The 15,082-nt window shown below is 39.3% G+C and overlaps 2 protein-coding genes across 2 annotated transcripts; one reads left to right on the top strand and one right to left on the bottom strand.

Annotated features, from left to right (window-relative positions):
* Positions 1–339: 339 nt before the first annotated feature.
* LOC131694034 (intraflagellar transport protein 20 homolog) lies at positions 340–10,972 on the bottom strand. The gene is made up of 3 exons (XM_058982373.1): positions 10,811–10,972; positions 873–1,027; positions 340–466 (listed from the first exon to the last, which is right to left on the bottom strand). The coding sequence occupies exons 1-3, from the start codon at positions 10,932–10,934 to the stop codon at positions 350–352; spliced, it is 396 nt and encodes a 131-aa protein (XP_058838356.1). The 5' UTR covers positions 10,935–10,972; the 3' UTR covers positions 340–349.
* A 180-nt stretch (positions 10,973–11,152) lies between these two features.
* Positions 11,153–13,488, top strand: LOC131694033 (BTB/POZ domain-containing adapter for CUL3-mediated RhoA degradation protein 3). The gene is made up of 2 exons (XM_058982372.1): positions 11,153–11,531; positions 12,193–13,488. Exons 1-2 carry the CDS (start codon positions 11,366–11,368, stop codon positions 12,915–12,917), a joined length of 891 nt encoding a protein of 296 aa, XP_058838355.1. The 5' UTR covers positions 11,153–11,365; the 3' UTR covers positions 12,918–13,488.
* The last annotated feature ends 1,594 nt before the right edge of the window (positions 13,489–15,082 follow it).

Raw genomic sequence — 15,082 nt, 5'->3', positions numbered from 1 at the left:
ATGCACAGCTCCCCAGTTAAACTCATTCCGGAACCGGTTCGGATGTCTTAATGGAGTCATTATGGATTTCAAATCAAATGCAACAACCGATTCCGACTCAATCGGTTTCAGAAGCGGTTGTTGCATTTGATTTGGAATCCATACTGACTCCATTCAGGATTTCGAATCAAATTCCGAATGGTTTGACCAGGGATCTGAGCTCTGAGAACATTTGCAACATCTGATAAAGGTTGCAACGTTCTTATCTCTCTTTTGAATTCGGAGCCAAAAGTAAATTGGATATCAGATTTAAAAACTTTCGAACGAATCAAAGTTACTTTACGTAAAGAAATTTTCATTGTTTATTCAATTATTGATTTTGATAAAAATTATCGATGATCTCCTGTTGCTCAGATTCAATTCGTTGCAAGTACTGATACTCGATTTTCAGTTTATCCAGCTCTACCATCTTTTCTATAATCTCACTCTGAAAAGAGAAGGTTTTTTTTAGTTTGAGTGCATAACAATAGATTTTCGTGAAAAATAAGCAAATCAATCACATGTTATCTTGCTAGATATGGCAAATTTAAGCTAATACACTTTCCTATTCCATCCAATTAGGCAATCCATGAGACGTTTCTGATCAGCTGATTATTTCTTGTTTACTTATTCTGACGTTACTCCGAGGGGTGCGACGTCCGACAATATCGTTGATTCGATCCAACATCAAACGGATCGGACTAACAAAGTTGTTTATCGGACGAGTTTTTCTGTTCGCAGGAGTAGACTTGTTGACAGAACCCACCGCTGAATTGCCAAACAAACGTCTAATGGATTGCCTAATTGTCCTAATGGCAAGAACACGATACAATGTAAATAATGATCATGCTAACCTGTATCTGCTGTTGTTCTGATTCTTTTTGCTTGGAGAATGTTTTTTGTAGATTTTGTATTCCTATTGCTCGCATCTTTTCCTGGTCCACTTCTGTGGAGAAGCTTTCCACTATGCCAACAAACTGTTCTATAATCTGTCGGAATTCATCAAGCTCTAGAAAATAAGTAAACAGAAAAGTATATAGTGTAGCGTTTAATTGTTTTCATATATTGTATATTAAGAAAGGCGAATTTGTATTGTGGTATAGGAGCTAATGAGAATACAAAAATGCTATTAGACAATGATAATATATTCCTGGTGCTTTGCTATGCAGTGTCAGCTTCTTCTTTTCTTTTTTATTTCGTCTATAGACGTTTCAACCTTAGGGTCATACGGGTTAGAAAAATCTCTTTGGAAAAATCTCTAACCCTATGTGCGGGGTTTGGAATCGAACCCAGGTGAGCTGCGTACAAGGCAATCGATTTACCAACTACGCTATACCCGCCTCTTTCACCTCTTCTTTGAGATCACAATGTAGGTTATAAAGGATGGGTAGGTAGGATACAGTATCTTGGTCTAGGGGCAGATCACTTGTGATTAGGGTTACCACCCCTCCGGGTTTGACCCGGAGACTCCGGTTTTCGAGAGCGATCTCCGGGTCTCCGGGTTTTACATAAATTTCTCCGGGTTTGGTGGGAAGAAGCATATAGGTTAAATTTTTTTGGAATTAATTGATTCTTTACAAAATATTTAAAAAGTCTAAATTAACTATTACTCTGGTTCAGATTTATTTTTCCCGACTAACTCTTCGTTTCAAGATGGCGAAGAGTTCACCAAATATTGCTAATTTCTTTCACAAAGCAATGAAAATGAAAAACAAATAAAATTTACTACAAATTAACCTTCCGGAAGTCGCGCTAGTGCACTGAGTGCACGCTGCTCTGAAAATCTAGCGAAATCATCTTAGGGGACCAGCGGCTGCTCGTTCGGTAAGCCATATGCGCGACTTCCGGAGGGTTAAGTAATATTTCGCTATGTGCTACAATTGAAATGTTGCATTCCACTAAGTCGCTCAAAATGGTGTAAAAAAGGTATTTTACTGCAATTTTACCAAACCATTTCACTCTTAGTGATGCTTATCACCAGCTGCACTAAGGTCTGGCAGATTTGTTCTAATCCAACTGACTAGGTCAACATCAAACGAGTTCTTGCGGTGTTATTGCTACTCCAGCAGCGATCCTTAACTGGACTAGGGAGGTGAATTTTGCCCCTTTGTTGCGAAATTAAAATTTGTTGGTGACGAATAACCGACACCACATGGTGTGATGTCGCAGCTCTGCCTCCTTTGCTCTCCTTCTCCTGTTAGTTGTGGAGGAGAGCAATGCTCGTTCGACCTCCACAGTGAGAGTAGCTGGTGCTTTTGTATTCTTGGCACTTAGTCGGGGAAGTGAAATACTACACCATATTAAACCGATAAAACTGTTCTCAAGCGTGAAAAATTTACAGTTTTATTTTAACGTGGTAATAAAAAGCGATTAAAGTGCTTGATTCCAATTTCTGTCTCGTTCCACTCAAAATCCACCACCTGCATTTTTTTCCAATTTGATACATATTTGTTATACACTTCTAGAGTGATCTGCCCCTAGATCTAGGTCCTCTTGTCCGAAAATCTCTACTGAGTCTCAAGAGTAAACCTACAAACGCCAATGTTCACGTGATCATGAACCGATTACGTCTGGAAGTTCCTACTCTCGGCCCTAGTAGCCTAGGTTCATGCCTTTAGTCGGACCAATGAAAAATGGTGCTCATATCCACTAGAGAACACGTTTCATGGTTACATGATCGAGAACTATGATGATATGGATGAACCCTCTCTTCTAGCATCTGAGCGATACACCGAAAATATCATATCATATTCACGGTCAGAGAGCGATCATCCAATAACACAAGAATGGACACAACTATAAAATCGAATTTATAGACGCGAAGTTACATATACTCTAGCACACGCGACATATAAACGCACAGGCGATACAATGAATATCACATTCACGGCCCGCTGCAATTGGCCTTAAGCAGTATTTAGATGGTGACATTTCCAGTCTCGTATGCAATTGTAGTGAATGATTCTGACGGGGTGTCTCCGAGACCATAGCTCTACAGCTCCAGTACGACAACTTTCTAAAAATAGTGATGGGCGTCTGCTCTCTGTGGTTATGCGTCCAACAAAAATACATTGCAGGTAGACCAACAAGGTACCCGCGAAATCGCAATGCTCATAACTATGGCAATGTTTAACAAATTTAACGATTTGTTTAGGATTCAGACACGTCACATTCAATAGAAAGAAGCGATAGAGTACAACTAGCTCCCATAAATCTGATTGTCTGAAAGCATAATAAATGTAATTGAATTTTATTAGAATTCTAACACGCTTAAAGTTTTGTGTACTACATTCCGTTGCGGAACTCGGCTTTCTGATTTGACAGATATCACGGTCGATTCGTAGTGCACAGAACAATTACATAATTAGTGCTACGATGCCACTGTCTACTATGAATCTGCCCTAATTGAGGCTCAGACATAGAATACTATCCAGCTTTTTACGCGCCACAATGGCGGTTAAATTGTTTAGTTCGTAATACGTTTTATTGCCCTTTTTGACAATAATCGTTTACGTCAAGCGCCCAACAAGAGGAAGTCATCCTACGTTAGTCCAATGCGTTGGATGTTTATTCAATGAACGCCCGACAGCCTTAACTGGGCGTTGCTGTCAAGCTGGCGTAAACGATTATTGTCAAAAAAGGGCAATTAAACGTATTACAAACTAAATCATTTAACCGCCATTATGGCACGTAAACAGCTGGATTGAAATTTTCAAAAAGTATCGCAGTACTGGAATATGCCGTAGTTACTTCGGTTAAAAATTGTCAGTTATATGCATTTCAGCTTGGCGGGTACTCGGCTACTCTGTCTGTCAGAGGATAAAAATATCCAGGAACCCCTCATTACTGTTTTGTCAATTTTATCCTACCAAAAGAAATGCGTAGTGGTGCTTTAAGGTGTGACTATCGATTTCCAGCTATAGAAGGAACATAAGATTTTCATCGATTGAAGCATGAGAAGAGTATCCTTGTCGAACACATAACCTTTAAACAAATAAGTTTGTGTTTCGAATTAATCTTATCAGTAACGGTCGCCGCTTGACAACCAGTTAGACACTAAATACAAAAAGTCATCCGATTGTTGCAATTTATGTGAGCGTGAAAATGAGATCTTGATACACGATGTTATACGTGTTGTGGGTTTAATCATAAAATTGCTGAATGTAAAGCCGAATGTATGACATGTCCAATTTGTAGTGGCAATCATCCGGTGAAAAACTGTAAATCTGGAGAACATAAATGTGCAAACTGCCAGAAAGTTAGAAGCGAGCAGAAATTAAATATTGATATAAACCACACCGCATGGAGCAACCAATGCCCAGTGTATCTCCGGCAGCGCCAGCGACGAACTGAGCGAGTTGATTTTTCTACATAGCAATTAGAGCAGCACTATGAAATTTTTATTTTTGAACATTGCTGGGGTTCCCTCACACTTTGATGAGCTAAAGCTTCTTATTGGCCGTGTGAAACCAAAGCTAGTCGTTTTGACAGAGACCCATTTGACTCAAACCCGAGATATGGATGAGTTTTCTATCTCAGGGTATAAAATGGTGAGTTGTTTTTCCAGATCGGTGCATACTGGAGGGGTTTTGATGTACATAGTTGATTGTCTAGAATTTGAAACAATTTCCAACAAAACGGTCGGCGATAACTGGTTTTTGGCAGTAGAAATTAAGCTTTCTAGTTTTCCGGGTATCTATGGAAGAGTTCACCATTCACCAAGTGGAAGCCACCGAGATTTCCTGGAAGCGTTTGAAGATTGGTTACAGGAAATTATTTCGGAGGAGAAGATAAATATCGTTGGTGGAGATTTAAATATTCAGTGGGGTGAACGTGGTTATTCTCGAGAACTGAAACAATAGTAGATGCCGTAGGAATGAAGCAAAAAGTTTCGGAAGATACCCGTGTTTGCCTCAGGAGCAGCAGTTTGATTGTCTTGGTTTTCTCCAATATTGAGAAGTGCGAAGCAAAATTTTTTTGAGAAGTGGAAAATCACTGACCATGAGACAATCGGAGTAGCTTTTATTGGTTCTCTAAAGTTGTACTTGCCAGATCGTAATAGCACACATGTTTCATGGAAAATGTACTCTAGACAAAAGCTACAAAGCATTCTCAGTAGCGACAGAACGCTTTTGAATGACAGCATCAGTGGAGGGAAAAGCCCAAGTTCTTAGTTCCGCTCTGACAAGTGCAGTAGCTCAATTAACCGAAGTTCGTGTAAATAATACCTCCAGACCAAATAAATGGTTTGGACCTCGTTTGGCATCGATAAAATCCCAAAGAGATAGTGCGTATAGATTATTTAAAGAAACAAAAACCTCAGAAAGCTGGCAGGCTTATAAAATCCTCCGCAACAACTATGTGCGTGAACTTCGTTTAGCAAAAAACCTATCAGTTCAGCATGAAATAAATGAATGTGCTGGCGACTCCAAAAGGCTCTGGAAATGTTTAAAAGCTCTTAGGGACCATTCATAAATTACGTAACGCAAAAATTGCCCAAAATTGACTCCCCCCTCCCCCCATGTAACAAATTGTCACACATTTCTCCATCCCCCCCTCCCCTATTACGTAACAAATTCCAAGAAAAAATATTTTTTTCTTCGGTGAAAACATGTTACGTAACGATCTAGCTAACTCCCCCTCCCCCCTATGTCACAACATGTCACAACTTGTTGCACCCCCTCCCCCCCTAAAAGCGTTACGTAATTTATGAATGGTCCCTTATCAAACCTGGAGATGGTAAAAATTCAAAGGTTATTTTTGATGGTTCGGCCGAGGTGTATTCTGACGAAGTTACGACAGAAAAACTTAATAAGTTTTTTATCAAAAGCGTTGAAGAGATTCACGAAGCCATTCCACCACCTACAGGACGACTAGTGGAAGAAAGCGAGGTAACCGAAGATCAGTTTTGTGTTTTCAAGCCTATCAATATGCTTAAACTTAAAGAAATTGTCTTGGACCATAAAAATTGTTCGGGAACGGACAATGTTACTAAGCGGGTGCTGGTGGATGCGTTTGACATAATTGCTGAGACTGTTAACAGTTGTTAATGAGTCACTCCGGCAAGGTGTTTTTCCGGAAGCGTGGAAGAAGACGGTCGTAATTCCAGTTCCAAAAGTTCCAAATACATCACGAGCAGAGGATCACAGGCCAATAAATATGCTACCGATCTATGAGAAAGTTTTAGAAACGGTCGTCAAAGAACAATTGATGGGCTATGTAGATAGCGCTGGTATACTGTTGTGTGAACAATCAGGATTTCGGAAAAATCATTCGTGTGAAACAGCGCTTAATCTTTTATTGTTGAAATGGAAGCAGGCCATTGAGAATGGAAAAATTGTCTTGGCAGATTTTGTTGACTTGAAACGAGTATTTGAAACAATTGATCGCCGTAAACTGATTAGCGTTTTGGAGAAATATGGTGTAAAAGGAAATGCTCTTGAGTGGTTTCGCAGTTACTGAAAGACGTACGCAAGTTACAAGGTACAACCGCGCTACATCATCGGAAGCCGAAATTAACCTTGGTGTACTACAGGGTAGCGTACTAGGACCACTTTTGTTTATCCTATACATTAACGACATGAGAAACATTTTGGAAAATGCGGAAATAAACTTGTTTGCCGATGACACAGTTTTGTTTGTCATCGGTAATAGTTTCGATGAGTGCATCAGGCTAATGAACCTTGAGCTGATGAAGTTTAATGATTGGTTGAAGTGGAAAAAAACTCAAACTGAACATTTCCAAGACCAAATATATGATTGTAACTACGCGACAGATGAATGAAAGTACTGAAACAGTTGAAATAGATGGAAAGATAGTTGAACGACTTGCAACTATCAAATATCTTGGGGTCACATTGGACGAAAAACTAAATTTTAATGAGCACGTGAACTATACAATCCGGAAGGCTGCCAGAAAGTTTGGCGTTCTTTGTAGGATTAATAGGTTTCTCACATTTGACTCGAAGATAACTGTTTACAAGACCATAATAGCTCCCCATTTTGATTACTGTGCCTCAAGGTGATGCAACTGTTACTACGATATGACAGACTAACTCCGCGACATTTGATGCTCAATAGGGATCTTTAGGGGTGTGCGGGTTAAGGCATATTCTGATGCAGATTAGTACCGTGAGTTAATATCTCAGTCCTTTTTCAATTTTTTGGCCCGAAACTATTGAAAAAAACATTTTTTAGTTTGTTTCCTTTTAGGACAATAACACATCCAAACCCATGCGACTTGCACGACCCTATAGGTTGCCTTATCAGATCTACCATAGTTTGCAGATGAAACTTGGGATGGCAGGTTGCTAGCGGATTGACAAAGTACCAGATCATGCTGTGTGGGGTGCTGTCCCGGTTAACAATGAGGCGAACGAGATATTTGCAGATACGTCATTTAGTAGGACAACTGTCAGTTTGCTGGTTGAGTTTAATTTGGTTTTTATAAATTTAAAAATCATAAAAGAATAATTAAGGTTTAAGAATGATATGAGTGTACTCGTAAGGACACCCGCTACCAAAACATATGAAAAACTGGCACAATTTTTCCAAATTAAAGATCCCTATTGTTTACAATGGATGTCAGTTCAGCAACGTATTGTATATAACACAATTGTTTTCATCTTCGTAGTTTTAAATGGAATGACGCCGCAGTACCTGTGTAGCACTATTGTGTCCGGAAGAGAGCACCAAGAAATCTTGTACGCAGAACTCTTTATTTTATAAAGGCTATAATTTGTTCAACGCATTACCAAAATACGCCAAGCGGACTAATAACATAAGAGAATTTAAGCAGGCCTGCAAGATATTCGTGAAGCAGAGGCCATTGCATTTATAAGAGAGAAGGATGGGCATACACGGAAGTAAAGTAAGATTAAAGGAATCTCTCATGAGTGAAAACTATTATAGAAAGATATCTGCTCGTAAACCTTCCACACTACAAAAGATGTGTATTAGACTGGTTCAATTTTTGACTTTTAGCTCCACCAGGCTCTACTGAATCCTTTTATGGCCCTTAGTAATTGTGCAAATTTTGGTACCGATCGGTTGTGTCTACGGACCTTCCAAAAATTTCAAAGTTTGCATGGAAGTTTGTATGGAAAATCGGTTAACATTGAAAATAAATTCTCAAAAAATCACCCCATCAATCAATTAATCAGAACAATATTTATTTTTAAAGGTATTCATCTACTGAACACATTCGGGGAACATTGTAAGTTTATGAAAAATCGCTGAGAAAAGTTATTAACTAAAGAAGCAGCATGTCTTCAAAACAAGTGGATTTTATTATTAATCATAGCAACCCTGTTTGAACAGCTCCATCGTTATACAAGTACAAGTGTAAACTAGACTTGCCACCCACCGCTTGCGTATCGTAGATGCAGCTTTTCAAACAGGGTTGCTATGATTAATAATAAAATACACTCCACTGTTTTGAAGTCATGCTACTTCTTCAGTTTATAACTTTTCTCAGCGAATTTTCACAAACTTACAATGTTCTACGAATGTATTCAGTAGAAGAATACCTCTAGTAATATATAGTGTTGTCATGAATTGATTGATGAGGTGATTTTTTTAAGAATTTATTTTCAATTTTAACCGATACTAATTACCATATAAACTTTGAAATTTTTGGAGGGTCCGTAGACACAACCGCACGGTACCAAAATTTGCACAATTACTAAGGGCCATAAAAGGAATCAGTAGAGCCTGGTGGAGCTAAAAGTCAAAAATTGAACCAGTCTAATGTGTATGGGTGTGAGGTGGGCCATCCCAGCAAGAAAAAAACTATGCAAAGTTTCTAGCTAAAGGAAACAAATATTAAACGAAATGATAAATCACCACAGCAAGCTGTTTGGGCCTTCACACAAGATGCAATTTTTAGGAGTTATCGTCTATCTTGTTGCCAAGACGGAGACTGATTTAAGTTAGCTAGGGGAACCCGGGGCCAATCGGACCTATCTAAGCATATCGCCTTCTTAGGAGGATAGATGCGAAATAATTTTTCGGTCAAGGTCCCAATTGTTAGTTTGATAGCTCAGCTCAGTGGTGCAAATTTTCATTTTCAAATGCCAACTTTCGGTTCAATCAAACCCAACCATGATTCAAATTCAAAGCCTTCCTCAATCATTCACTTTCAAGTTGGCAGAATTTTCATGACTTAATCGTACGTCTTCATTTCAAATTGATGCTTTTTCATTCATCAACAAAAGCTGTCATCTACTCTGTAGAGGCCAGTTTAAGTTAAATGTTGACATGTGTTGCGTTTTCAAGCTTACATAAATAGTAAGAAGTATGTTCAGAGTAGTTTTGCTTGAAAAACCTAGTCAATACCCCAGTAGAAAGATATTCACAGGGTCAATGAAATGAAAAATGAATGGAAAATGATTGAGCAAGTCGGCTGTTTTAATGAATGATGCAAACCATGAACTGCGAATTGAACATAGTAGGGCATGATTTGAGATTTGTTTTTCCTTCAAGTTCAAAACAACATGTTGAAAATTTGCAGCTCTGGCTCAGCTACACTTTGGAGCCATAAAAATTCATTTGCGCCATTCCATGGCAGCGCTAGGCGACGATTTGCAAAGCTACATTTTTCCACCGGTTGGCCCATTTACAACATAGGGATAATTCGGACCTCTCTACGGGGCAATTCAGACCGTTTTTTTATTTTTTGTGCCATGGAATTATGTTTATCTATGAAATCTTTATTGCAGAAACTCCTTAAGAAGCGAAAAAATGTAAAAAATAATCTGGTGACAGCTGTGTTCCATAAAATAGAAATCTCAAGCTTTCCAAAATACTTACCTGTTATTTTTTTCTCCTTTATTTGCTACTTTAATTATGATTTTGCCATTGTTTTTTATTTTGATGGCAAAAAAAATGAAACACGTTGTATTTCATTTCTAAAAAACCTGCAGAATGTAATTCATCTGTCAAAATTCATGTTTTATAATGGCGCTTCCTCGAATTTTTTTACGACAGTCAAAAAGGCCCGGGTCCCCCAATAGCGCGCTACATGTACAAATTTAGTTTCATCCGAATTCTTTAAGTGAGGATTTTTACATTGTGCCAGTTGTTTAATTCGCATGTCAAAAACAAGATTCCGATTTTGCTTTCTTATCGGCAAACCAAAGCGTCTGTTATTAAGTTTGTTCCAGTACATGGAAGTTACTCCCTGTTGCTCCGGAGCAAAAATTCTTGCTCCTTTTCACTCCGGTTTGCTACCAAAAGAAGTCAAAAGGGAAGACTTGCTCCGGAGTACTTCAAGTTTCTCACCTATCCAGGAACAAACCTATTGCTTCCCGAAACATTATCCAGGATCCGCTATTTGTTTAGGCGTTCACAAAACACGTAAGACTTTTTGAATTTACGTACTATCTATTTAAATACACTGATCTAAACTACGCTGCAATTCGTAAGGTGTTTTGACCCAGCGCAGTTTTGCTTTCTTTCCGTACATCACACTGAACACTATCAAATAAATTACGACGTTCGAGATCTTAATAGTTTTCTTATATCTGCTGCTCCAACCCTCTGCAACCTACGACGGGCCGCTAGCAGCTGGGCAAGACTGCACTCTGTTTGTATAGGATGGCGCTAAGGCTGAATTCTTTGGTGTTGGGTTATTGTGTTTGAGTATGAAATAACCAAAGAAATAACTTATAAATTAATATGAAGCCACCGGAGCACGTCAGAACTTTTTATCAATTTCTTTGGCTGAATTAAACAACACATTGCAAGCTGTGGGTAAAGTATCTGCAGGTATCCGACACATGTGACCACTTACTATTTGTGAATATTCCACATTCGTCTTTCAGATCGTTGGTTTCATGCGCCACTTCCGGATCGATAACTCGTAGGGTGTAAAGATCATCAATATAAAGCCCAGATTTACCAAATTCGTCATTCATTTGAACACTTCCAGCTTTACACAAAAATAATTATTCAATAGTTTGTTAATTTTGTAACTAAGCAACGTATTAGTCGACATTCATATTTCATAGTATGTTCATATAAGTTCAACTTCTCGGTTTAAACCCCCAGTTTATATGCAATTTGTACAATTTCATATAGAGTACCTTAATCCATGGAATCTACTGTAAAATTAAGTTCTGACATTAGTGTTGACAGTACTATGGTGCATGTCGATTCGTTGTTTTTCAATCTTCTTTTTCCTTGGGGAGGTGATGGTGCAAAGGCAGACAAAAAGTAATGAAAATTTAGCAATCCGAAATCAGTTTAGAAACCACAAGCTTGTCATTTGTTATATTTCGAAATCAATTTGAGCTGCAAAGTTTTCCTAACTGCATTCAAAATTGAGACCCAGGGAGAAACTGCCAGGATGTCTGGTGATCAGAAAACCCTCATCAAGGGCAATCCTTCGCAGTACGTGAAGTTAAATGTGGGTGGATCGCTTCATTATACTACAATCGGAACGCTTTGTAAACAGGATACTATGCTTCGTGCTATGTTCAGTGGCCGCATGGAAGTGCTCACCGATTCCGAAGGTAAGGTGTTTTCAATTTCGTTTCCCCCGTGACGTTCACCACTTTTTTTTTCTAATTCCACTTCATTTCATTCAGAGATTTTATGTCCATTTTTTGCAATCTGCTTTTCATCTAATAAAACGACGCTTGATAAAGCTGAGGAGCGGTTATCGCCGTTTTCAGTTCCACTTGTTCAGTTCACATAACATTTGTTTAACTGAACGGTAGTTGTACACTTACGGGATATAATTTGCAGAAATCGTATGAATCAATACTGATAAATAACTAGCACAATTTTATTTTTTTTTCAACTTGTATATGAATCATCCGCGATTTCATTTATTTCATATTCTAAATACATTTCTCATCAAGTAATATTTCCTTAAGCTTATGCCAACAGGTTGTTCCAAATAAACATACCAAACTGTAAATATGGGTCCATTTGTTCAAAGTTGGTAGACTGCTCTGTGAAAGCATACAAAACGTCTAGAAATTTTACCAGAAAATACCTACAGTTATTCAACATAAATTTATGAACAGCGAATGTCGTTCCAATTGAATTCATCCATATTTCCCGTAATCAGTTTAAGTACCCAGTTTTCACTTTAACTATCACCTTAACTAAATTTATTCAATTTTTTTTTAAATAGCCTGATATTAACATGATCTTTGTATGTGACAGGTTGGATTCTTATAGACCGATGTGGCGGCCACTTTGGAACGATTCTGAACTTTCTGCGTGATGGTAGTGTAGCGCTTCCGGAGACCACCAAAGGTATTGCCGAGCTGCTTGCCGAATCCAAGTATTACTGCATTGAAGAACTAGTCGAGGCATGTGAAAAGATTCTTGCAAAGAAGGAACGCGATTCACGTGAGTCGGAGCCGATCTGTCGGGTTCCGCTGATTACGTCCCAAAAAGAGGAGCAATATTTAATTACCACTGCTACTAAACCAGTTGTAAAGTTGTTGATCAATCGCCACAATAACAAATACAGCTACACAAATACTTCGGATGATAATCTCTTAAAGAATATTGAATTATTTGATAAGCTTTCATTGCGGTTCAGTGGTCGCGTTTTCTTCATTAAGGATGTGATCGGGTCCAGCGAAATATGCTGCTGGTCATTTTATGGCAATGGCAAGAAGGTGGCAGAGGTATGTTGCACTTCGATAGTGTACGCTACTGACAAGAAACATACCAAGGTTGAATTTCCCGAGGCACGCATTTTCGAAGAAACATTGAACATTCTGTTGTACGAGAATAAAAACGCACCGGATCAAGAACTTATGCAGGCAACATCGCTGCGAGGGGCCGTTGGTGGCATTTCCTCCTACACTAGTGACGAAGAAGAAGAACGTACCGGGCTGGCCAGATTGCGTTCCAACAAGCAGAATAATCCTACATGATTTACACATCAACTAGCACTAAGAGAGAAGTTGTTGCCAAAGAGAAACTGAAGCGGTGTATGCAATTAGTTGAGTGCAACAGATGAGAATTTTTTGTTATTTTGCTGACAAATCGCAGTCATCAGTAAGTTCCACTTTTTTCATTTTTTAAGTTCACAATTTAAAAAAATGTGAACAATAAACATGAAAATTCACTATTGTTTCGGACAACATATATCTGATGGATGAGACATAAAGCATACAATAGAATTGTGGTTTCAAGTGAAGAATTTTTCAACCACTCAAATTAGACATTAAATAGAATACAACTGGCTGCTGTCTCAAAAATAGGTCCAATAAAAATGTAAAACGTATTCATATTGTGTTCTATACTGTATTGTGTGTTGCAAGAAACAAAATTGATTGTTCTGGCAAATAGTTTTTCGTTTAAAAATTACAATTTATTAATTATTTAAATTGATGTGAGACTGGTTTTATCCATGAAACTAACCTTTAACGATAAAACAGGTAATATAGGAGCTATTAAATGTTCACGAAATAAAATATTGATAATAAAAAAAATTAAAATTTACTTTCGTTGTGGGTGAATGACCAACGCTCACTACGACAGCATCGTAGGACTAGGACGGAAATCTTAACAACGAGGGCGTGAGCGATGCAGAGATTGTTTTTTTTAATTAAATCGATCGTCATGTTGCAAAACGAACAATTAGCAACAATCAGCACCCTCCCTAGTCTTTAGACGACTAAAAACTGCTAAGCCCAAATCGATCTGAAAGTATGTGAATGAATAGCGAAAAGAATCCGGTTTACCAACTTGTATGTCTTTAAATGGAGTTTTAGGCACCGACACTAAGGAAATCTGTCAACTGTTCTCCGACAAATTTTTCGATGAGCATCTTACACAACAAGAAACTGCTGTTGCCAATCTCACTTCTTCTCTAAGACGAAGCATCAATCGAACTTGCGTCGATAACGCTGCCTTTCTTGTAGCAAATCTCAAGATGAATGCATCAAGTTTCCTGTGCTCAGGTGGTGTTCGCTCGATTTTTGTCTACCAGCGCTGAGTTAAATCCTAGCGCACGTATGTCGCGCTCCAGCTAGCACTGTTCAATGCGTTCTTCACGTCTACCGTTATCATGGCGCAGTAGCGATTACTCCTCTTTTGCTTCAATGCTTTCTCCGCGCTTGCGATGACTGTGCGGATGGTGTCCACCATCGATTTGCATTTGCGGAACCCGTACTGTCTCTGGGATAGTCCGTTCTCACTTTCAGTGTAGCGTAGCCTGTTGAGAATGACCCTTTCCAGGATCTTGCCAAGAGTATCCAGCAGGCATATAGGTCGATAAGATGCTGGATCTTCTAGTGGTTTCCATGGTTTTGGCAGCAACACCACCTTCTGGATTTTTCATCTATCCGGGAAGTAGCCATCGTCCAGGCATTTCTGTAGGTCTATCCTGTACATGTCCGGAAAGGCCAGGATCGCAGTCTTCGGTGCCAGTGCCGTTGGGGATACCATCCGGTCCGGGAGCTTTCTTCGCTTGCAGCCCTTTTGCCGCTATAAGGAGCTTGTCGTTGGAAACTCAATTGTCACCTGCATTTCTACCGCCTGCATCAATGTGCGGTGTAGGCGGCCTTGCGGTTGGGTCGTGCTTCGGGAAATGGTCCTCCACGATCATTTTCAGTTTGTCGGCGCACATTTCGACTAGCTTCATTGGACCCTTGATCCTGGCCATAATGACACGGTAAGCATTGCCCCAGGGGTTAGCGTCTGCTTCTCTGCACAGCTCCTTGTAGTTAGTGGACTTGCTTAGCATTATCTCGCGTTTAATTCTTCTGGTTTTTAGGTAGGCAGCCCGGGAGATGCCGGGCCTTTCGTTCCACAATTACGCCGGACGCCGGTAGTTCATCGGCTCCATTTTCCTAGACATTATTACATCACATGCCCTAGCTACTGCTTCCGACAGCTCATCGGCACTCGGAATGGGAGTGACGATGTCAGCACGAAGTGCTTCCACAAAAAGATCCTTCTCGAAGTCCTGTTTTCCTCTTCCGCTCACCAGTCATTACTCTCGGCGTAACCGCACAATTTCGCCGACCAATGCAGTAGTGGATTGCTTGGTTCACTAACTGGTATACTGTTCACTAACTCGCACAATTCATGT

Source organism: Topomyia yanbarensis, chromosome 3 (genome assembly GCF_030247195.1).
Source record: "Topomyia yanbarensis strain Yona2022 chromosome 3, ASM3024719v1, whole genome shotgun sequence".
Taxonomy (NCBI): Eukaryota; Metazoa; Arthropoda; class Insecta; order Diptera; family Culicidae; genus Topomyia; species Topomyia yanbarensis.
The sequence above is the reverse complement of the archived record's forward strand: the minus strand, read 5'-3'. Positions and strand labels throughout refer to the sequence as shown.